Raw genomic sequence first — 25,302 nt, forward strand, 5'->3', positions numbered from 1 at the left:
CTAGCTTCATTTTTATAAACAGAACTTCTCTGATGTGCACCGAGTTCAATAGAGTAACTCCCTCTGCACCTAACTTCAGGTGGCGGGGATGGTGAGAAGTGATTTATAGTTTCCTTTTCTTTAGAGTCAAAGGCAGAGGAACCTCAAAGCGGAAGTGTCTAGCTTTATCAGTGTTTTGTTTTCTCTTTCTTTCATCTAAAATGCACAAGTATTCCGGCCAGGGTGCTGGCTAGGCCATGGAAAGGAAAACCATACAAGGCGCACGAATGCACACACCCTTCAGCCACAGCATGCCCCTGTGGCAGCCCTTTAAGCCTTGATGGTGGTGGTCAGACGGACAAGAAGAGACACAAATACCTCATTGCTTCTCAGCATAAAGCACAAGCCAATCCTCATTTCTGTTTCAACAAAATGTCTGTGTTGGCAAAGGCCTTGAATGGTGGATGTACTTGGTGCCAACCTTGACTTTTGACAGGAGGAAGAAGACAGAAAGTATATACAGGGATCTGAGAGTTTGCTGCTCTTCATTTCTCCTGCCGCAAGAGAAGGGCACGCTGAGGGCCTGTGAATGTTACTGTGCATTGAGAATGAAAAAAATGAATATTTGATGTGAGTAAATACGAGCCTTTTAGTAATTTTCTGTTGCTCAAATTTAAGGCATGAATAATACTCAAGGAACTTTGTCATTAGAATGGCTAGTGTTTGTCTAGGTGAAAGTACACCACCTGAGGAAAAAAATGTTCTGGGTCCTACAGATTACAAATACCAATATCTCGGGGTGCCTGGGTGGCTCAGTTGGTTAAGCAACTGCCTTCGGCTCAGGTCATGATCCTGGAGTCCCGGGATCGAGTCCCGCATCGGGCTCCCTGCTCGGCAGGGAGTCTGCTTCTCCCTCTGACCCTCCTCCCTCTCATGCTCTCTGTCTCTCATTCTCTCCGTCTCAAATAAATAAATAAAACCTTTAAAAAAAACAAAAAAACAAATACCAATATCTCCTCCTGAGAGCATGATAAAAGAGCTTCTTGGCCTTTGAAGAACAAGACTAAAAATGGATGTTTTTCTGAGGATGAGAGAGGGAAGACAGAAGGTATAATGCATTATAATGATAACCTAGTTCGACATTTGTCACTCAGGCTTTGTATGTGGAGCTCAGGGCTGAAGAGCCAGTGCCTCTCCCCTTGGGAAAAACAATGATAATTACATGTAAGGATCTTCATTTCAACGACGTCTTTCATTTTAAGATCTCAGCGTACTTCAGAAGCATTAATCAGTCAGGCATTTAAAGCACTATTTAATACACGCGTTTTATGTGGGAACTAACCAAGAGAGACCATTTGTGAGATTTGTTAGAGGCCAGACTGAAAATTGAATTTAGGACTTTTAAACTCCTCTTGTTATTTTTACTTAAAATTACCTCATCTTTATGATTACGACACATTCACAACAAAGCCTCATGATCCAATCTGGCTTTAATCAACCCTAGATCAACATTTAGAAAGGCTCGATATGGAATTTGTAAGTGCCGAACTTAAGAAGGAGGTTGATAACACTTAAGCTAGGGGGACTCACAAAAAGGAGAAGCGCAGGTGAGAATAAAGTGCCAGGCTGACATGGAGGTGGCAGGTCAGAGGTTAAGGGGTTGTCTAATCTCTGTGACCTTTGACCCTATAATGGGAAAGGGCTGGATTCCTGAGCCAGGCCACATGAAGCTGATGTCTCTGTGTCTACCCACGTATCTCTCTAGACAATCTATGGATCACATTTCTGGCCATTTTTTTTCCAGCTATAATGGCCACATGTCCACTTGAGAACTCAAGATTTGCAAAAGTGTCTGAAGCTTCAAAGATAAAGAGAAGCTGACCTTTCAGAGGTCTAGGAAAAAAAAGGGTATGCTGGAAGCAGGGCACTCAAGACAAAAATATGTTGGGTGTCTTCTTTCTATTGCACAATTCTCCTCCAGGTCAGACATTGATAAAGTCAAGCGCACCAGAAAAAGCATATTTACCTCATATTTTCTTTCCTGTGTACAGTCACATACATTTCGTAGACTCTCCCTTGGGGAATGGCCCCAGCGGGAATCAGCAAGCTTACTCCTGAATAGCAAAAGAGAAAAGCAGTCACATAAGACCTATGAATCAAAAGGAAACTTCACAGAATGCCTTTGAAGGAAGTGAAAGGGAATGAGGAGATTTTGTGGCCATGTAGCCACAAGCCTGCGTTTTCTCTAAAGACATGTAAATAGTCATAGCTGCCCTGCCTTCCTTCCTTATTGGCCTTATTTGTTAACACAGCTCCCTCTGAACTGTTATGGAATTACTCAAAGGAATGATGTCATTTTTTTAAACTCTTGTTTTATTTAAGGAATAGACAGATGGTTCCCCTGTTGTTTTCCTTGTAAAATGAGGGGAAAACCAACAACCGCTCTTAAAATTTCAAACAGCTGTAAATGATGCATCGTTTCTAATTTAAGAAAAAAAAATCCCCACAAAATTCAAAGTGAGGGAAATGCTAACCTCCATGATATCAAAAAACATTTATTTCTGAAATATCTGGTTAGCATCAGTGTTTTTCCGTAACAGAAAAATAATTGGTGAACAACTTCTTTCATCATGCATAACTCTAGAAAATGAACGAGACAACTGCTAGTTTTGAGTCATGGCAGGCCAAGCAGGTTTTTACGTAGTTGCTAACTGATACCATTTTGTAGGCCTAGGGGATCGAGCTTTGTTCTAAATTAACTGGGCCTACAGCGGTGCTTCTCGGTTTGAGCTTGTATCAGAATCACCTGGAGGGCTTGCTGAAACACACATCGCCGGGTCCCACGTTCAGGGTTTCTGACTCAGGGGGCCCAGAGAATGCGTACGTCCCGTCGGCTGCCAGGTGACACCAATCAATGATGGTGGTCCGTGGACACACTGTAAGCAGCTGCTTGCACCACAGCGGCATCATCACGAAGAATAATTCAGGGTGGGCAGCACCCTGAAGATACTTGTCTCCATGATTTTATTCCAATGAATGGGGCTTCTTTTCAGCTCAATAAAAATTTATGGAGCACCGTGGTGAGTATCATGTCTGGCAGAACCGTGAATGCCAGGAAGTGAAAGACCGTGTTCCTGTCTTCGAGTAACTTATAATTTAATTAGCGAGGACATGGAATATGCCAAATGAGCAGAGGGCAATAAGGAAACTTGCCCGACCGTGTTGGGAAGTCCCAAGAATAAAGACTGGAGAGCGAAGGAGGAACAGTTATTCAAAGGCCTTTGTGTGACTGGTTGAAAATGAGTCTTGGCCTTCTGGAGAAGAAAAGTTAACATCAGAGCTGTGGTGCTGTGGGAAGCAGAATGTTATCCTCGGGCATAGAATAGTTTGCTGAGGCACAGAGTGGACGCAGGAAGACCACTCATGAGCCTACCAACCCTTGGCATTTTTATTTTTTTCTATTGGAAACAATTACATGTACCTTTATGTTATAGGAATGAAATAAAACTATGAATGTAAAGTAATAAGAGTAAGGCCTGACACAGATTAGGTAACTTATTGTAAAATAACGTTTGTAAATCACCACTGCCTAGTACATGGAAAGTATTTACTACATGCTACCTCCCTCCTTTCCACTTAAGAAGCTTTTATAATAATTCATATATGAAAAAATGACAGGTGTAGAAATGGGAAGGAAAGGTAGAATCCAGTGAATATCATGAAAAAAAAAACTGCCTTGAGAGTAATATCATGTTTAAACAATAAAAGAACAATAGAGTATATTTTGATCTATTTATTTGATAGACTTTAAAAAAATATATTTTTAGGTTCATGATTTTAAAGAGCATACAATAGCATGAGAATTAAAGAGAAAAAGGTGAAAAAAGTATATATAATGTATGATCTCAGCTATGTAAAATGTATAGATAAAAGGAAAAATGATATTCCATTAAGGATTTGAATTTATTAAAATGCACTTTTAAAGGGATGGTGTGACAAATTGGCAAGGCACTGAAATGGGGGACTGAATAAGAGAAAGAATCAAAGACAAGTTCATATTCAGATCTGCAGATCCACTTGTTCTGTATAGTACTTGGCTGTATGGCTATTTACACATTATATTATTTTCTTATGCTACATGAGGACTTTAGGTCAATCAAATCGTTTCTTATTGCTGTATCTGCAAAATACTCAGTCTTGTCCAAAAGAGTGAAGATAGATTCACAGAGGAATCCATTAACCCTCTTAGGACCAATAGATGTAAACCCCTTCCTGATTAATGAATATCAAACTTTAATCAAACATTATCAGTCACTCACTTAAATTCACCTTGTAAGACCTTTATGAGACTTATCTTCTAGAAGCAGGTAACTAAATGATAAGCTGAAAATTCAATTATACTACAAATACACACTACACATAATAAGGCTGTGATTCCAGACAGATCTATCAGAAGTGGGAGTGAGTACCTTACAAATACCTTGAGGTTGAAGACTGTGTAATAAAGAGTTAATAAATGAAGATCTGATGTCTACCATGATGTCCTCTGATCTGAAAATTAGTATTCTGAAGTATTGCTTCCTACAGTAAATTGGAAGCTACCCAACTAATATGTTTTCTAATTAATTTGTCCTTTTAAAGTGTGATGACAACAGTGAGCACTTCTGGCTTGCCGTTGCCTTCTGAAGCTCTAGTACAAAGAAGGTCAATGACAGTTCTAAATTATACCTTGGCAGAAGGTTGTGAGTATAATATTTTTAGAGGAAGCATTTTCAGAGTCGGTTGGAGAAAGATGAATGGTTTTGCTGATTTTGTCTGAAGCAATGTTGATTTACATCGAAAGTGGATTTGGGTTAGATTAGTCTACAACTAACTTTTTAGGCCTCATGAAAACAAACAAGTGAAAAAGATTTGGGTACAAAAATATGTTTTCAAGATCTATGTAATTTAAACATCTAGGAATTACCTGAATTGGGAACAATAAGGTGACCCCCCAGAGAGTTGAAGGTGCCAAATGCCGTACAGGATGGGTCAGTCTGCCTTGCTAGACTCTGATTCTTCACATTGAGGGCCTCGTTCTCCAACAAGGATTGGGTCATCTGAGGAGACAGCTTTGATGCAAACTCAGAGAGGTCATCTTGGGGGGTGACTGCACCTGAGGTGTTGTAGACTTTGATTTTCAGGTTGGGCAGTGGATCCAGAATTGGAGAGTTAGTCATTGGGATTTTGTCTGAGACATCATGCAAAGCATAGACGGGTCCTCTGTACATGGCTGCAGCCGATGTGAGGTCTGGGGGTACCACCAGGAGATCTGAGTCAGAAAGAGAAAGGAAGTCCATTTGCATTCTCCATTCAGGCTACTTCTATTTAGTCAGGCTCCCCCCTGACACTTTCTGAGCCAAAAACAAATGAACTCAGTCAATATTAGAGATGTATAGACTCTAAGGTTCTGTTGAAAACAGGGCAATGAGATTACTGTGATCCATTTTATTATTGGCTACAAACAAAGAGACAAGTTAATTCTAAATTTTGCTTTCAAGTCTACTCATTGCCCCTAAGGTATTTATCTATTTCAACAGACTGGATTTCAAGACAGTGATCCCCACTCAGTGACTTAGGTAATAGTTTCCCTTGTCTATACTGGATTTGAGGTCATCCATCTGTACACCACTCCATTCGTATCAACGCAAGCGGTCTTGTCAAGAGGCCAAAAAAAAAAAAAAAAGAAAAAAAAAGAAAAAGGAGATGTAAGAAATCAGTCAACCAATCTGTGTGGTCTTTTAAAGTGAAAGTTTTTAAAAGTATGACAGAGAAACCTGTTAAGAAAAAAAAATGATTTGTGCACCTTGCCTCCTCTGGTTGGTTATATGAATGAAGTCAACAGGATAATGAATAAAACAGACCCAAATCCATGTCTTCATGGAGCTTATGTTCGAGCCGAACAACATGACCTGAACGTCACTGATTCTGACACCACACGGGGAGGCTGCTGACGTGCCTAAACTGCAGGTGTGAAGTGCAATGTTAACTGACCTTGTCTCGCTGCCTTGATGTTCACAGGCTGAAAGCCTCCATTGAGTGCCGAGGAGTCAATGATATCAGACTCAAAGTCGCGATGGTTCTTGCGATACACAAATAGGGCCACCACTACAGAAATGGCCAGGCAAACTATCACGGCTATCACAATGCCGACATACAGAGCAACATCATCTGAGTCAGGAGCAGCTGGGGAGGACAAGGAAACATCAGACCAACTGCTTAGAGAAATTTCCCACAGTACACATCCATATTGCTGTAATTTTTTCAGACATTTATTGCCTTTTTTTATAGGTTAATTTCAAATCTATTTCAAAAGCTGTATAAAACGACTGTGGCCTTTCAGTGGAAAATTATCTCTGATTTCTTTTTCTTTCTCACTCTGCATCTATCCACCCACTAATCTATCTTAAATTGGGCAGCATAACAGACCATTTATTAGAAGGCATAAAAAGAAACTGGAACTGAAACCATCCCAACCCACAGGGAAAAAAACAAAGTTCATTACCAGTTTCAGGTGAAAAAGTTTGGAAGGCTGCTTTGAATTCACTGATATTTCCCCAAAAACATAAACATAAATACTGTTAGAAATATCTGGCATGTCCTGAATCTGTGTATTTATTGAACTAGAATATTTTTCTAAGTATCATTCCAAGTCATAAAATCACTTTCCGTAACAGTCTTCTCACTTTCCCCTAAATCAAGGAAGGGGTGGCTGGGAATGGTGTACGTAACTAAGCAAAACAAATATTAGAAGCAAACATGTTGGGTTTAAAAGGTGTGCTTTCAGAAGACCCAGATCTGGGAAGCAGAGGTCAATGCCGATAACTCCAGGCTTTTGAAATGGATTCGGTATTACATCTGAGAACCGTGAGCTTCTCATGGTCACTGGTCAGAGATTTACATTTGAACTACTCGTTACTGAATCAAATATGTCTAGATGGTGCACTGAGTACCATAAAGGCCTGGTTAAGTGATCAAAAAGGTCAGACTACCCCAGAAGGCAATTAAGCATTTGACCAACACAGTGTGCAGTCAGTTGGGGGTCTGTTTCTGGGTAAAGCCAGAGGAAAATGCCTGTAAATGTTGCATATTGCCTTGGTGGTGTAGAACATGCTTCGATCCAACCCCAAAAGGTGATAGAAGCTGATAAATGAAAAAAAACGAACAAGATGGAACCTTTCCAAGAACTTCCCAGGCACCTTTAAGTCTGTTTTTAGTTTTGTGTGACCCACAAACATTTTCAGCAAAGTTAACCAAAGCTTTTCCAATCACTGTAAAAGAGGAGATTAGACTGGTATTTCAGGGGGTCAAGAACAGCCTTTTTCTGCTCTATTTTATATACACATGCATTTTGGGGGCAGGGAATTTTCAGATATCTAAGTCCCAGGGCCTCCTAAGAGTTGAGGAGCCATGATTCTGTCCTAAGACACACAGCCACATAGTGGGCAAATGACTTGTCATGCAGATTGCCAATGGCTCACCCAAACTCTGGGGTCTTTGACATGTTTCTTTGACACATGGACAGTATAAAGGAATTCCCTGTTGGCTACTGCTCCATCTCTTTTGGCATTTTGTGTCTAAATGCACTGTATGTGAGAGGTTTGGGTTTTTTTTGGGGGAGGGGTTGTTTGTTTTTTTACTATTATCTTTCCCAAAGTTTCCAGAATATGCGCTTTCCCATCCATCATGTCGATATCAACAGATCTTTTCAGAATCCCAATGACAGCTCAAACCTTCCCGATTGCGTGAGCACTGCTTTCTGAGCCTGGACCGCACTGTGCAGCTGGGCAGTATTCGAGCCCCTGCTGCAGCCTTCTCAACTCCAGCCAGAATATTCTATCTAAATCCTTACGGTTTTACTTTACCAGGCTGTAATTACTTCCCCAACCTGAATGTTTCCTAACTCAACAGATCTGCCTTTTCTCACCCCTTTACTATTTAGCATTGGAACCAGGCCTGTTATTAGATCAGCATATTTCATGATATGGTTTGTCAGCTATTGGGATTGAATGGCAGACTGATAGATTGGAAAGCTGGCGGTGGCTTAAAATGACCCTCCTTTCTTCTCTTCGGCAGTGAAAATCTAATTTGTTTTTCATGTTAGAATATATTAGGCGCCTATTTCCTGTGTGCACATCTGTGATCCAAAGAAAGGTAAACTTGAACTGGGGGCAATCACGTTAAATGATTATTCAGCAACATAAAAACCAAACATCAAACTTACAAGAAAATCCATATTCATTCTGGGTTCTCTGTTCAGTTGAAATAGGATAAAGGAAACCTTGAAAGGAACAAAAAATGAAACAAAAATGGGAACAAAATCAAATTAATGAGGGAAACAAAGTAAGAAGCATGAAAAATGGTTTAATTGAAAGAAAAGGAAAAGAAACCTGTGGTCCTTTAAGATTCTGGTTCAGTACAGAATTATGATTTCGCATCTCCTGTCTGCTCTGGAGCCTCACCAAGAATTAATAAGTAGGCAGATTGAATTTCAGAGCAAAACTGGTCTCGAGTCACTAACTTTGGAGTGCTTAAAGTCTTTCTTTTATTGAGCATAAACTCTAATGGATCTAATTTATTTCAGACATCAAGGGTCATTAGCATAAGGAAAATCTTTTTTCCTTATCCCTGCCATATGCTTTAATTCCCAGGACATATTCAGCAAGGCTCTAAGCAGTTTTTTTCTTTTTTATTTAATCATAACAGCTTGCTCTTGGTCTAAAAGAACTAAAGGAGACCTGTCATCATTGGTCAAAGGTTAAATACCCATTTACTGAGCTGAGCGGAGACCACCCTTCTTCCCTCCATCTCAAAATCACTTTTTGGAATTTTGGTTGTTTCTTGTCCCTCCATTTAAAAGGAATCCAATAGGTTCTGCCTAGGGACTGAGCAGTTTGTCAATGCAATGGAAACTGGATGCTTTTTATTTGAAATCATTCAAAAATCAATAGGGCCTAGAGGTTATAAGGTTATTTATTTTAGGGCTTCAGAGGAATAGTATAAATTGAGAGAAATAAAAACCTCATCTCAACAATAAATGCAGAGATAACACTAGCAGTTTTATTTTTCTTTCTTTTTAATATATGGCAAGGTAGGAAAGATGATGATGATGATGATGATGATGATGATGATGATAAAAATAATGTCAAGAAGAAGACTGGGAGAAAACATTTAAAATGTGGAATACAAATTTTTGAAATGAAAAATCTATACAAAATTTAAAAGTGTAACTTATAACTGGCATCCCGAGTTTCCTAATATTTAATATTCTGCAACATACAAATGGATCAAATGATACAGTACCAATGGATTAATCAAATCAAAATGAGTAAGAATCATATGAATTAAACTTTCCTGGTAATACTCAAGGACAAAAAAAATGTAGAGAATCTGCAAGAATCACAATTAATTGGTTCAAAATTCAAGGTCTGTCATGCTCTAATACTAAAGGTAACTCTAAATCGTGCCTCAGGTAGATCCTCTGTAGTTTGCAGAACACTCAGTTCTTACAAGCTATTTACCTATTTTGGGGAACTAATTCTGCGGAAACATGCAGTGCTACCTTAATGAAAGAGAGGTTTGCTGTAGCACAGACAAGTTTGCTCTGAATTAATTTTTAATGCTTTATTTTAGAGCAATGATTGCAGCCTCCTACTCAGTTTTATAAATATTATATTCCTTATTCCAGTTGTCTGAGTCCATGTATTAGGTTTGATTTTCATTTTTAAACACTTCTGTCTGGTAATAACCTTTTTCCATTTGTATTCTGTGAACTCAATAAAAGGACATCTGGGACATATACAGGCACTGGAAGAAAGGTGATTTATTTTCAAACCCAAAGACTTCAGACCATACGAGTTCACTGCCAGCAGAAGAGATAAGGTGACTGGTGTCCCCACTGTGGTAGGGAGGGTGTTAAGTAGAGGGATGTCAAAAGATTCATTTGTTGCAGGTTAGGAGGCCTGGAAGCTAGTGTAAAATAGGACATCTGGGGTTGGTCTGATGTTCACCTTGAAGATTTTGTTAAGAATCAGCGTGGCCTGCTGGAGTGAGCAGGAGAATTGTATCTTACAGAGGGAGAAGGTTACCTCCAGAGAGCTACAACATGGTCGGAAATTTCTCCCTGTGAAGCAGTTCTGGGCATGCCTTGGCTTTTGTCTCCATTTCCCAACAGAATCCCTGTTCTTGACAGGCAGAGCGAGGAATAATAAAAAGGAACGTTATAATTTCGATTTTAATCTCAGCTTCTCCATATTTATGTAGATCTACACAACTCAATAAATATTTTGGTGACTTAGGTATTCATCTGAGACTTCTATTTCATTCTAGGCACAGACCTGGAATTCATTCACTCATTCATTCGTCTAACAAATACTTTTGAGCCCATGCCCACGTATATACACTGGGTTCTATTCTAGGCATGGGGGTGCTCGCTTCGGCAACACATATACTAATATTCTAGGCATGGAGTACCATGACAGACAAGATGGGAGAAGTCCCTGCTTATGCTTTAGTTTAACAGAAACTAAACAAGTAAAAATAATAAATAAGAACAATTCAAATGCTGAAAAAATTTCTTTTGAAAAATAGAACAAAAGAACATAACATGACTGGAGATAAAGGGATGAACAACTTAGGAAATCAGGGAGCAATTTTCTTTTGAAATGGGATTTGAGGGGCGCCTGGGTGGCTCAGTCGGTTAAGTGTCCGAGTCTTGATTTCAGCTCAGGTCATGATTTCAGGGTTGTGAGATGGAGCCCTGGGTGTGGAGCTCAGAGCTCAGCAGGGACTCTGCCCCTCCCCCTGCTCTCTCTCTCTCTCTCTCTCTCTCTCTCAAATAAATAAATAAATCTTCAGAAAAAATGGGATTTGAGCTGAAACTTGAACAATGAGAAAGGATCAGCCAAGCTGAGATCAGGAGGGAACAATGGTCCAGAGAGGGACAGTAAATGCGGGAGTCCTGACATAAAAATGGAGTGGTGGGAGGGACGTGAGTGAGAAGAAGAGGGATGAGGCAGGCTCAGAGGGGTGAGGAACAGCTACACGCAGGCCTGGTGGGCCATGATGCAGCATTTTGATTTTATCCTAAAGGAGACAAAAATCCTGTGATCGAATGTAATTTTGAAAAGAGTGCTTTGGTTTTTCTCTAGATAATGGGAAGCAAAGGGAGCAAAATGACAGGGTTTTATGGGTGGTTTCTGTGACACATGGCTTGGGAGATGTCTATCAATAGGTCTTTCAATACAGTTGATGAAGTGTTTGCATTTGAGGCCGTTCTAAAATAAAATAGAAATTTAAAAATATGAAAGCCTCACTGTTAGTTATTAGTTATTCCTCATAGCCGATGAGGCCCAATCTAGCCAAACTCTTATTTTCCTACATGGGGAAATTTAAAACAGACCAGAGTATTAAGTATACTCACTAATGGCTCAACTCCCCAATTTACTCTGTTATGGGAACACTGATAAAGAGTTTTGGAAGGCAACTCTATAAAACTTTTTCCATCCTTTTCAAAACACTTCTACAACTACAGAGCTAAAACATCACTTAGGAGGTTGGGAATCAGAAAAGAAGGGGATTACTGTTCCATCCCCTAAACGAGGGGAACAGAGAATCACTTTTTAGAGTTTGTTTTTACGCTTCTCCATCTGATCCATCTCTCACGGAACAACAGGGGACATTTTCCTCAGCTAATGAGGTGACCCTGCTGGGAGCAGTCCTAGCAATAATGAAAAATAACATCTCTGGCCGAACCCAGTGCAAAATAATTGTTTTTCGTGTCCCAGTCAACAGCCCGGCTCGTAAGTTAGGGATTTCAGTTAGCTCTCCTACTACTTGAAAGAAAGCCATCAAAAAAGGCACCAGGGCTCTTGGCCAAGGCGGTGAAACTGAGCTTTTCATTTTTCAGTTTGAATCCTAGCTCTGCTGCTTCCTTAACTGTGACAGCCTGGTCAAACTGCTTTGCTTTTCTACGTCTCAGTGTTCTAATCCGTGTAAGGGAACACGAGTCTTCACTCCCACAGAACTGAGGAAAGGATAAATGAGATCTGTGAAGGGCTGGTCCATGGAAGCAATCGATAAATGACAACTCTATCAAAAGCATTATGATGCACATTGTAAGTATACGAAGACTCTAGGTTCTTAAGGGATTTTATTTGTAGAGTCAACTAGGCCCATTATTTAAAGAGTGACCTTAGAAAATTCGTTTGAATTTCAGGTTCCTTAGTTATGACAGAGACAAAGAGCCCAGTTTTTCGGAGAAACCATGAGCAATGCACTCTTTTAAATACTGTATAATCTTTCACACTCTCCTTGAAAGAGGTTTATGGCCTTTGTGGCTTCTGGCAGCCATAGAGTGGCATGCTTCAGAGGCAAATTTCCAGGGCCAGAGTGCAATTTGATGCTAAAACAGTTTCTCAACGAGAGATGGTGCCGCTTCTAAAGGGGCTGTTTGGAATTGGGGCAGGGGAGGTGTTTTTTTGGTTGTCCTAATGATTAGGGAGTTGTTTGTGGTACTTAGTGGGTGAGGGCCAAAGATACGGAATGTCCTGCAATTAGAACGATCTAATGGAAGGACCATAGGGAAGAAAACGCACCTCCATTTGTGACGACTTCCAAAACCATGGCTCTTGGACTGCTAGAAGGAGCAAAGGCATGGGGCTCCGGGAAAGATGTAAGACTTGTCCCCCTGGTTGTGAGGCCCTCCATAAGTGCATCTAGGGGAGGCCAGCCCCAGAGTGGGGCTTCTGCTATGGGAAATGCTCATGCCCCATGACCTCCTTTAGGAATTGTTAAAAATAAATGCAAAGTAATTTTAAAGAATGTTTATTTTTCAATGGAGAGATTGTCCTGATCTGGGAGAAAAGGGACTGGAAGAAGTCTGATTGTGCAGAGCCACTTTAAGTGAAGACCTAAATAGTCTGGAAACTGAAGCAAGAGGAGGATGTAATTAAAGAGTTAGTGAAATGCTCCTTATGCTAGAAAACACCTCACAGTTGCTCAAAACAGCATTTGAAGAGGTTATCTAGTTCAATCGTTTTCAGGTGAGGAAACTGAGTCCCAAAGGTGAGAAATGATATTTTAAAGTAACTGAAAGTGTTGCGATTAAAATTTGGCTTCCACTCTCCCATCAATTAAGATGGCATTGTCCGACTCTGGGTGGCCGCACTCAGAGCTGTGTGGATTGTCCATGTGGATTGTTAGTCTAACAACGTTCCAGCTGATGGTGGTAAAGTGACTGGGGAAAGGAGTGCCTTTTTCTAATTTCACAGGGTCATCCTTGAGACTGGAGGTGGGGTTGCCCATATTTTTCAGCTGATGTTCCACTATTATAAAAGAGGAGAGCCCATGCCCACGTGTCTTAAAAAGGAAAGCAAACTTTCCTTGGTTTTACACTGTAGTAAGTAACATCGAGTTATCCTCAAGTACATGGCTCATAATTGTGCAATAATTGCCTGAACACAGTCTATTTGGTGGGTTTATATTTGGGAACTCTCAGAAACTAAGTCAGGAACTATACATAAATCTTCATTTCTCCAATACACAGCAACAGTTTTGATTTTTCTAGTCTTTTAAAAATTTTTCTTTTCATGTGAAACAGATAATAGACAATAGCCAAAATTATCATGAACGTATGATTAGCTTTTTAAGAAAGAGAATACAGACTGCTTTTATGCCATAAATACTATTTTAGTAGAAAAAATTATCAAGCAAATATGCTGATGTGAGAAATGCCTGAACCTCTGCATATCACTGCAATTCCTTAAAATCAAGTCTATGCCCTTCCTAACTCACAAACTCCCAGGAGTTAAAACAGATCATTGATCAGAATTTTCTATTCTAACCCCTTTCTGTCTGTCTGCAGACTAAGGAGCCAGAGCATAGAGCTGTGAAGGGACTTGCCTAACATCACAAAGCTGGTGAACCAGCAACGCAAGGGTCAGATCCCAGTTCTCTGGCTACAGCCTCGACGGTATATGTAAGTACGGTGTGGGCAGTAATTAGTACATTTAAATGAGGAGCGACAAGGCTATAATAGAAAAGGACTTGATATGTTCATGGCTTAATTTGCAATTTGGTTATTGAAATGAGGTAATGCTAATTATTTCAACTATAAAACACCTCTTCATTGGAAACGTTATCATTGATATTCATGAGAAAGCTAAAAGAAGAGATTTTGCTGCTTGAACGAAACAGCTTCCAAACAGCGTCTTTTGTTTCAAGTGTGGGGCAAGCAAAGAGGGACGCTGAACTTGGGAGTTTCTACTCTGAAGTAACTGCAGAGCCATGCTGGAATGATGTATCATAAATGTATGACAATCGCATTGTATTTGGCACAAAATGTTACAAAAAATAAATATTTAAAAGAGAAACATCATTCCTTTCAAAAAAGATGCCAACAGGAAAAAAGGAATAAACACCAATAATTGCAGGGACACTACACATTGGAAGAAAATCATATTTTAGAGCAATAAAAGCTGACAACCATTTGCTTCCAGCCTCCAAGAGCCCGCAGGAAAAAAGGCTTACTATACCACAAGCCAGATTTGGGTTCTTAGTTGGCTCTCATGTTAACTTGTGGGCTGTTTCAGTTCTATGCCTCAGTTTCTTTCTTTGCAAAATAGGGTTCTTAGTGGAGGATTAGCAAAAGTTCTACTTATAAGGTCATTTTTTGTGTATTTTGAGTTTAATTATATTGAAACAAGTCATTTTGCTTTAGGCTGGCCAGCAGATCACAGCAGATTGGAGTCAGAAGCAACTTATGCCAGGGCTTAAAGTCAGTACGTTAGATGGAAAGTGAACAAAATTAAAAATTAGTTCTGAAATTCCTTTAAGTTAAAACATACATGATAGGGCGCCTGGGTGGCTCAGTTGGTTAAGCGACTGCCTTCGGCTCAGGTCATGATCCTGGAGTCCCGGGATCGAGTCCCGCATCGGGCTCCCTGCTCGGCGGGGAGTCTGCCTCTCCCTCTGACCCTCCCCCCTCTCATGTGCTCTCTCTCATTCTCTCTCTCTCAAATAAATAAATAAAATCTTTTAAAAAAAAACCATACATGATAGAGTAATTTTTTTAATTTAATGAATCAATAATTTTTATGCCCTTCAAAGTTTGAGAACCCCTGAGGCAGATTTAAGGAACACCTATAAGGAAAGTCTAGATGTACTTATCCAAGAATTAAAACTCTTTCTTCACATTTGCTATGGAATCTCTAGTCAAAAGGGAGGTGGGTGGAGTTTTATAAGGTGTTCCTGCTTGCCCTCAAGGTTTACTCAATATATTTCAATACAGAGCTGCTTCTATTACCTTAATACATGTAAATAGATTTTATGATACTGTGAGGATTAAATAGAGGATTAATTTGTATCTTATATGTGGGCTAGTATGTAAGTTATAAATATAACTCAATTATAGTTTATAAGAGCATTAAGTCTGTTCTATAAAAGTGCATGTTTTTAAATAATCAAGTTTCTGGTTAGTTTTAGCATATTTATGCATCTGAAGTTTACCAAACCACTTCATAAGATTTGTCCTTATTTTTATGATCCTAGCATTAGAAAAATCTCTATTCCCCATGCATTTTCCCCCTCTCCTTGACCCGGCTGCTCGATCTTTCTTTTTGCTGGTGACTTTACATACAGCCAAAATATGTGATTTTTCTCACATTTCTTCCGATGCAAATGCTCTTATTAAAAATCTCAAGGGCCATTCAAAATAAACGTGTCCAGATTTTGTTTTCTTCCTTTTAGGTTGGTTCTTATCTAGCAAGCCCATCAGGACCGCACTAATGATGTCAAAGGTCAGGTCTGTCAAAGACACTCATGGTCATTTATTATAATTTACCACTCTTCTGAGGGCTTATTTATTGACAGGGGCTTAAGGAACTCCAAATAAATGAATACATAAATCCTAGGACATGACAACAAAAATTGAAAAGAACATTTGCTTATCACTGATGTCAGTTATCTAAATTGCCATGGTCACCCCCCATCCCCCAGCATCACAGGACAGTGGGCCACACCTCACAAAATTCATCCACAGCCCGTTCCTATGGTAACAGCCGCGCCCTTCTGAACATGAACAGCAGGGAATTAACATCCCAGGATGTAAAGGTCTTCTCTCATGACTCACAGTGGATGAAGAAGGAACGTCTGAAATTTCACCCAACAGTTGAGTCAGATCAAACCTGCAGATCAGCTGCCTAAGTGTTTCTAATGCAGTAGACTCTCTCCTCATCAATGCTCCTGAAGAATAATACACTATCAAATTCAACAGCAATGATACTGTAAGTCATGGTGATGAAGATGCCTGACAGAAAAAGTAAAAGGAGGAAGCGTGCTGAAGCCGAGGCTGGTCTGTAGGATACCATCACCCTAGCGGCTGGGGTTTTAGGCAAAAAGAATACTTAAGCAAAAGCGCTGGTCCGGCAGGGACGTGACCTTGGAGGAGTCTCGGCTTTGCTGTGGTTGTGGAAGTTGGGACCCTTCTTGATTCCCTTGGAGTTTCCTTTCCATCCTAGAAGCTGAAGACCTTGCCCTTGTCCTGTCGCACTGATTTGCTTGGGGCCCCCATAGGTGTTCGGCAGGTTTCTGTGGGCTAAACTTTCTAACCACATCCCTGCTTTCAAAAACAGGAAAATGTTTTAGCAGAAGGGAAAGACGCTAAAGCAAACCGCACTTACTACACCGGAGGTGGCAGAGCACCGTGTTGGGCAGCCAGAATATTTACAGAATATTTATTTGCCAGCTGGGACACCACGCATAGCAAGGATGATACAAACACAGCTATGACATCAGCTTCTTCCAAACTGTAGATAAAAGCACTCACTGTCTGACACTCACAATTACTCTTTCCTATCAAATTGCTGTGCTGACAAGAATCTCACTGGAAACTGACTAGCACCTTCTCAAATGCCTACCAGGCGGTTATAAACACATCATTCTCAAGTCAAGAAGAGACTATTTGTAAAGGTAAATCATTTCCCCACATTAAACAAACGTAGGATTCCAGGGGTCCTGGTATGCAGTGTGTCCACACCACAATTTACACAGAGTTCTGCCGCTTCCTCTGTACGTGAGAATTAATGGAAGCGCTATGTGACATGTAAATTTTTTAATGAGTAGAAAGTGCTAAATTTGCAGACTGCATAACATTTTAATTTCCCAAAGTCAGGAAGTTCACTGATGCAGACACAATTCCAGGCAGTTCTTATTTGTAAATTGTTATTTTTAATTTGTCTACTGTGGCATAAACCCTCTTCAGCAAGAAGGAATTCTAAATTCAGATCTGAACTGTGAACACCCCTATGTGGGACTCTAATCTTTGAATGGGATTAAAAAGTAAAGTCCAGAGGAATGGCTGCAGTCATGTAATAATCCGAGTATATTCATAAATACATACGAAACACCAGGTCTGGACCAAGCTATGTACATAGTTTTGGATTGCTGTTTTCTAAAGGAAGAGGGAAGCATGGATTAAACCATTATATGCCAACCATGACAAAGTAGATCTTACCAGAAGTTCATTATAGAGATTGTAAAAGTTAAGAGTTATTAGGTCTTGGTAGTATCATTTTATTTCAACATAAAATGTAAACATGGTTATTGGCTTAGCATTTTGGGGGATTTTCAAGTGCTTTTTTCTTCTTCTGTATCTCTTTTTCTCTGTGTCCAGTTTCTCTCCATCTCTCTCCTCCCTGCCGCCTTTTCTCTCCCTCTCTCTGTGCTTGGAACCATTTTATGGAAATCCAATTTCAAAACTGTATTGTAGAACCAGGGGCTGCTTTTATATACTTTTAGAAATGATATAAAGAAACCTAAATGGGCAGACAGCATAACGGACTTTCCAATACTGCCTTCTGAATAAGATACACTATTCTGTAGTATTATTAAGTAAAAACAGGGAAATCCATTAAGTTTCTCATATCAGGCATGTGTGTTTAGATATTTTCAATAGTAAAAAATATCCCAAGTTATCTACCCTTTCTTTTTGGATGCAATCCATACCATTTAACATACCTAAGGTGTCCAGTTTTTTTATTCTTTAATTTTTATTTATTTTTTAAAATTAACAATGTGCTTATAAACCAAAAAGGTCCAACTTCATTCTGGGACAATAATTGACTCTGATGTCTTCTTTAATAATGCATTACCGTGAAATAACACAACTTTTTGAGGTTCTTAATTTGAATGTAGGGTCTCCAGTGTGGGAACTACTTTTTCAGGCCAATGAGCGTATATCCAGTGTAACATATACATGATATATTTCATACTTCAGTATCAACTAATGTGTATGGATGGCCTAAAAAATGTAGTGGAGCTTCTGAAATTGCTTAAAGACCATGCCCTTGTTTCACAAATGAAATTACACAGCATCTCGTAATGAATGCAATTCATCACTTTAAGAATAAGTGTGCTTGCAACGACAGAGTGATATGTGTATAATAGGCAACTGGGAAATAATGCAAAACTGTAACTCAGTTCCAAATCCCCATGTCTTTGAAATCCTTTTATATATACCCTTGATCTACTGGTTGTAAGTAACTCTTGCCACCCCAGGGTTTCTATACAACTGGGGGTTATGCAAATCTCTTATGCAAATACTTTTTTGGTAATCAAATTTTAATCAAATCTAATTTGAATCAATGGGACCAATTTTCTAGGACAAGTCATTGATATCGCTATTTCTCAAATCCCAAGATTCCTGCTTCCAAGATCATACAGTTGTTCTAGCCAATCTTCAACATCTCTTTTTTAGAAAGTCATTTACAATATGAACATAATGAAAAGCCAAGTATAAAGAACACAGTGAATAAAAAGCATATTGAGGAAGAAAGAAATTACTTGCAATCTCACTGGTCAAAAATAAATGCATATGTTTCATTCCTCTTTTTCCTAAGCTTACTTTTACATAGTTATGACTAAATGCATTTGTAAGTCCATATTCTGCTTTTCCATGTTAAACCATCAAAAACATTTTAGTGGCTGTATGATATTCCACCTTATGTAAGTGCCATATTATTATTTAACCACTGCTCTAATACTGGATTTTCAGGTTTCACATTTTTTTTTACAATAAATTATAAAGAATGTAAAGCATAATTGGCATTTATCTTCTTAGGTATTTAGATTAATTTCTTACAATTTATTCATTAAAGTAGGATTACTGGACCAAAGGGTATAAACAATTTTGAAGCCCTTAACTAATATTGTCAAATTGCTTCCCCAAATAATTGTAAAAAGTTGCATTCCCATTAGCAAAATACAAGAGACTGCACTTTGCACATTTGCTAACACTTAGCATTATTATACCTTTAAAATATCCAATCATCTTGTAAGAAACCCTCGAAGATTTTGATGAAAAATTTCATTTGACATCGGGGAACCACGTATTTTCTAAAGTGTTTGAAACACAAAACTGCGAGTGTGGTAAAAAATTTAGAAAAGTTTTGATTACTTACTCTGTAGAAAATTAAATATTGTAAAAACTATAGAGTCTAAGAAAAACAAACACCTAAATTAAAACTATGAGCAATACCAATCTCTGGCATGTGTTACTTAGGCATAATGGGAGATGAAGCTGAATTAATAATGGCCTAATTAGACAGTCAAAGCTATTTTAAAATAAAGTTTGCACTATACTGTTAAGTTCCACTTTCTAGGTTTCAGTCTTTCTCTATAATTATGGATTTAAGTATGTCTCTCCTAAACAGTATCAAATGGGATTTTTTTACTACAACTTTCAATTTTGAACCTCTTTTAACAGGTAAATTTAATTCATTTACATGGTTACCCCTGACATATGATGATCCTTTGTCTATACCATCTTTCTTTTTTTTTTTAAATTTTTATTTATTTGACAGAGAGAGAGACAGCGAGAGAGGGAACACAAGCAGGGGGAAAGGGAGAGGGGGAAGCAGGCCTCCCGCAGAGCAGGGAGCCCGACGCAGGGCTCGATCCCAGGACTCCGGGATCATGACCTGAGCCGAAGGCAGATGCTTAATGACTGAGCCACCCAGGCACCCCTGTCTGTCCCGTCTTAACTACTGTTTTCATTTACTATGATTTTTTGTTGTTGTTGTTCCTTTCCTGCCCTTAAAAATCTTATTTTGAATTTATACACCCACCTTTTATGTGTGTAGTTAGGCTTACTATTTTAATTGGTAAACTTGAATCAATGGAATTGAATGCAAATAGTGTTATTTTTTTTTACTGAACACTATATGGAAATTAGAAAAATTTAACTCAGATCACACTTTCCCATATTCCGTGTTAAGGCTGTCAATAATTTACTTCCATCTTTATTTTCTGTCTCTTCATTGGTCTCTCTTTTTTAAAGAATCAATTTTTATTTTATATTTTTAGTAGTTTACTCAGTGAGAGTTTGTGAATTGTAAGCCCTCTCCATTTCAATTGTCTGAAAATCTTTTAAATTTTGCTCTCTTGAGCAAATTTGGATATTCTCATTCTCTTCTACATGTGTTTTAACCTCCCTTTTATATAATCACTTACTTTATCCTTCTTCCCTGTAGTCTAAGAAGTTTCATGGGATCAACATTCCAGTTGACTAATTTTCCCTTCAGCTGTATCCAAAGTTGTCTCTGATTTGATTTTTAACCTCCCACTGAGTTTTAACTTTCAATTGTTTACCTTTCTAGGCATTCATTTGATTTTTCCCCAAATCTGTCTATCCTTTTTAGAATATTCTATTCTTGCATTTGTGCTTATATATCTTTTAAAAATACAGTTTGTCTTTTTACTTTTATTTACTTTATAGTCTCACTCAGATTGCTCTGAGTCCATGTTATGAGAGTGCTAAGTAACTCACTCACTGTGTTGTGCACTCTCTCTTGCAGCAGATTGTTCCCTTGGGTGATGTGAAACTTCGTATTGTAATCTCATTTCCAGGAGCGGGCTATTTTTGTCAGAGACCAATGCACTTGGGTTGTGGAAAGAACTCAAGAGAATGGCTTGTTGTTTGCTTCTGCTGGTACCCTAAAAGTTTCAGCAACTATGTTAATTACATATCTTTTGTTTTTTTATTCCCTTAGTACTGTATTTTAGACTCCATAGCAGATCTGGGTATAGGACTGTGGTTTTATTATAGGTTTTATTTAAGTGAAGATTTCATTTTTATTTTCTCTGTCATGAATTTTCCTGTGGCTTCCCTGGGCTGGTGGGTAAAAATTTTCTATTCAAAGGGCTTTATTCAAAGGGCTCTAGATTTCAACTCTCAGCCTCAGGCTTGTGCAAATTCTGGGCCTCGGCCTCTATGCCAAAACAAAACCTCTAACTCCCAATCCCTAGGATTTACATCCATAGCCAATGCCCCTCTGGATTATTCTGGTATCCACTCATGCAGTTACCTCTCTAGTTTTGAGTTCCTATTTTATTTTGATGATTTGAGGATTTCTCTATCTTTCAAATTTGACTCATTCTTTCTCAGACACACATATACACACACTCCATACATGTGCATATGTATATTTTTTAAGTTTTAATATTTTACCCAATATTTCTGCATATTTTGAGTCAAAGTTATTTGTATTGAGGGAGGTGGTTAAGGAAGGAATGTGCCTGAATATGACTGTTTTGAACACATTACTGAATAAGAATTGACAGTAATATGCTCTACATATTTCACATTGTATTGCTCTTAAGTATCAATTTGGCTTTTAAAATATACTACACTACATTGTCTAGGTTTCTGAATGCTACTTACCTCTATTATAAACTCTGAATTTCTCCTACCTAGCAGCATGTCTACATTTATATCAGAGTCATTTGTATACAATTTCAAGTAGGAATACAATTTCAGACGTATAGCATACTTGGTTCAATGGTAACTAGCTTTATTTTGAGATAAACGTTGCAATGTTGATGAAAGACTATTAATGCCTCAAAGACACTAATTCTCCTAAAGTAAGTAAACATTAAATGATAATTCTTAATTGTCAATTGCAACTTTCTGGCTGTCTTTATTACCTCCAATCTATTTCTTTTTTTTAAGATTTTATTTCTTTGACAGAGAGAGACACAGCGAGAGAGGGAACACAAGCAGGGGGAGTGGGAGAGGGAGAAGCAGGCTCCCCGCTGAGCAGGGAGACCGCCCCGGGGCTCGATCCCAGGACCCTGGAATCATGACCTGAGTGGAAGGTTGACGCTTAATGACTGAGCCACCCAGGCGCCCCGTCCTCCAATCTATTTCTTAATATACACCCCATCCTTCTTGCAAACTGAGTACTTTCACTACTAGAAAGCCTTTGTTTTCCAAAATAAGGACCAAGAGCAGTATTATTTCTTTGCAAGACTTTGGTGCAATGCTATGCCAGAAATACCCAGCTTACTGGTAAGTAGAAAGTATAACTTTCACTGTAAAATACTATCATTACACAGTGCAGCACTATCTCTGTGGTTTTTATCACTGAGGAAATCAATAGCACAATTTTCTGTTGCTCTAGAGTAGATATAGGAGGGCAGATGAAAGAGTTTATTGACTTAGTAGGGCTGTTACTATAGCAAATCAGAATTGTAAAAGGAAATAGCTTTTTAACTGACTGATTTTAATCCAAACACTCAAATGTTTCAGTCTAACAAGAGACTTGATAAAAAATAAACAAACAAAAGAAAACAACAAAACCCTCTCTTGTAGCCTTGTTCCCTTTCCTGATTTATACAACCACTTCATGCCATCATTACTGACAAATGGCCATACATTAAACAAAAAACTCTATTAGCGTCATAAGAAACAAGCTGGATGCTAAGGGGATGCTATGTCATGAAAGTCTTAATTTGCATATGTCATGTTTGTATTTGACAAATGTCATAATTTAGTAGATGTCATTTTGTGTAACCAATTAAAGGCCGAAAGTTCCATCTTGCAGCATTGTATTTCTTATTAAATAGGTTGCTTTGGGAATTTTAAAATATGCACAATAGAAGCAATAGTGTTAAATCACCCAAAGTTGAAATACAGTATTGAGAGAGGGAGAGAGGGAGAGAGATGAGGGACAGGGGGGAGAGAGAGAGAGAGAGAGACTTCAAATATTGTTACTTTTTGATCATATGAATCAATTTGTTCTCCACTAAAAGAAGAATATTAAATTATAAAAATGTTAAAAAAAAGAATAACTTGGTGTGTGCTGTTTTTATTTTAATCCTCAACTCAAACTCATGCTTAGAGGAACAAACCCTGTATCTCTGGATTAATGGTTAGGAAAACAGCTATATTCTTTTCATTCTTGCATTTCTAATAGGAACTTGGTGAGATACACAGTAGCAGTCTGAAACTCATAACCAGAAGCTGTGCTTTACACTCAGTAGCTGCCAATTCTCAAAGAAAGCAACATACTGTGGACAGAAAAATAAGCCTGTAGGATTTTTATTCTGTGTCAGCAACGTCATTACTTATTTGTATTTTAAGTAAGGGTTTCTTTTTCAAGGGCCTTGTGTGTATAGACACTGGAAGGGAAACAGAACTTCATAAATGTGGTGAAAGTGAAATATTTTATTCTTAAATGATAAATATAAATACTTCTACACAAATATATGTGGTTCCTTGTGTTCTGCAAGCAATGTTAATATGTTATAATAAATGTCAACATCTCGTGGCTCTTAGTTAAGATCCAAAGATAGCATCCATTCATCTCTATAGGTGTGATATCAGAACAATTTTTACTACCTTAATTCATGGTCATGTAAGATGGTAAATTTTGTATATCTTAGGGCTCCTAAAAGGGGTAAGAGTTTGCAAGTATGGAAATCAAACTACCATCTCATTAAGAAAAGCTAAGAAACGAAGTCATGAAAAATGGGGAATATTTAGCCTACTCACCCATTATATTCCCGAGCCAATCTTCTATACTCATTTTTAAAATTTTTGTTTTTATTAATATTGCTTCCTTAAACAAATATTAACACAAACCTAGCATTTTCAAGGACTTGTGGAGATGCTCCCACTAAGCATTTGCTGTAAATTGGTAAATCTATCTGCAGGACCGTTTCCTGTGCTTTATATGTATTTCACATTCATGGACATTGGTTCGGTAATGGTCATGAATTAGGAATAAATAGCTTACTTTTTCGAAGTCATGTGATTCTACTCTGAGGAGTTTAGGGTGCCCTTTTATTAATTCAAATAAAACTAAGGAATGGTTCCTCGGTCTGGAAAGAGTGACAGTTTCCCCATGGATATGACTAAATCACTCTTTGCTCATGAGAACACAATATTGTGTATGTCATTTGTTAACTGGACAGTTATTATTCATTCTGGTTCCTGGGGAATTAGCTCTCTCAATTCTGAGACAGAGATAGTATACTGGCATATTACTGCATTTTTTTGTTTTGTTCGGAATTCTTAATTTCTAATATTTCCAAGAAATCCAAATTGTTAAACATCAGGCCTCGCACCTGCCTTTTGTTTGTTCAAATTGACTTACTCTGCATGCAAAGCCCATCAGTGCAGTTCTTGGATTGCAAGACGAGGCCATCACAGTCCTTGCCTCCGTTCTTGGGGGCGGGCGCCGTGCACTCCCTCCTGCGCCAGTGCGTGCACTCGGTCCCACAGGTAGACCACTTGCTCCATGAAGTCCACCTGCCGTCCACTGCCACGCACACACACACAAAACCCAGCAGAAGGTCAGAGGGAGAAGCAGCTACTTGAGGGGGGAAGGGAGTAGAGCTCACGTGTAGATAAAACAAAACAAAACTGAAGAAGATGTGTCCCATCAAGGAGTACTGCACCCATGTCCACTACTGGGAAGTGAGCATGCGTGACATACATCATGAGGGTTCTGTGAACTTTCCTTCCTGGGGGCGTGACTGTGTCCTTACTGACCAAGCCACGGAATCGCTTCAAGGGAGACGCAGAAACCGAAGTTGTCACCAGGAGCTGGTGAGGACCAGGAGGCACATAAAAGTAGATCATGATGGAGCCTTTTTTTTTTTTTTTTTTCTGTTAGAAGGGAAGCTTTTGGATTTTGCTTTGAGAATTAGGGGACCTCTTTTTAGATCCAAGATTTCTTCATGCATAGTGTCATGTGGGCAGTGCAAGTAAACTTGTGTGTTGATATGGAGAAGAGGCTGGTATAATGGAGAAGACGACTATCTGTCCACTCACTGACTCATCCTTCCATGCATCCATCCATCCATACCTATCATCTATCTATCTGTCTATCTATCTATCTATCTATCTATCTATCTATCATCCATGTCTTAAATACTCTTTTCATTTTACTTTTTTATCCGGCAGCTTGATTCTGTTGAGCCCTTCTGCAATGCTTTGTTGAA

At 38.7% G+C, this 25,302-nt stretch overlaps 1 protein-coding gene across 1 annotated transcript in view; it reads right to left on the reverse strand.

Moving 5' to 3' along the window:
- UNC5C (unc-5 netrin receptor C) overlaps nucleotides 1–25,302 on the reverse strand; it is a 347,498-nt gene that overhangs the window by 37,495 nt on the left and 284,701 nt on the right. The window contains exons 7-11 of the mRNA XM_045880727.2: nucleotides 24,453–24,617; nucleotides 8,243–8,299; nucleotides 6,013–6,204; nucleotides 4,946–5,290; nucleotides 2,006–2,093 (exon numbers count right to left, since the gene is read on the reverse strand). Coding sequence (XP_045736683.1) covers nucleotides 2,006–2,093; nucleotides 4,946–5,290; nucleotides 6,013–6,204; nucleotides 8,243–8,299; nucleotides 24,453–24,617 — 847 coding nt within the window. The remainder of the gene's footprint in view (nucleotides 1–2,005; nucleotides 2,094–4,945; nucleotides 5,291–6,012; nucleotides 6,205–8,242; nucleotides 8,300–24,452; nucleotides 24,618–25,302) is intronic.

The sequence above is a fragment of the Mirounga angustirostris genome, unplaced genomic scaffold (genome assembly GCF_029215605.1).
Source record: "Mirounga angustirostris isolate CCGP_5_RB_7025 unplaced genomic scaffold, mMirAng1.0.hap1 SCAF_2, whole genome shotgun sequence".
Taxonomy (NCBI): domain Eukaryota; kingdom Metazoa; phylum Chordata; class Mammalia; order Carnivora; family Phocidae; genus Mirounga; species Mirounga angustirostris.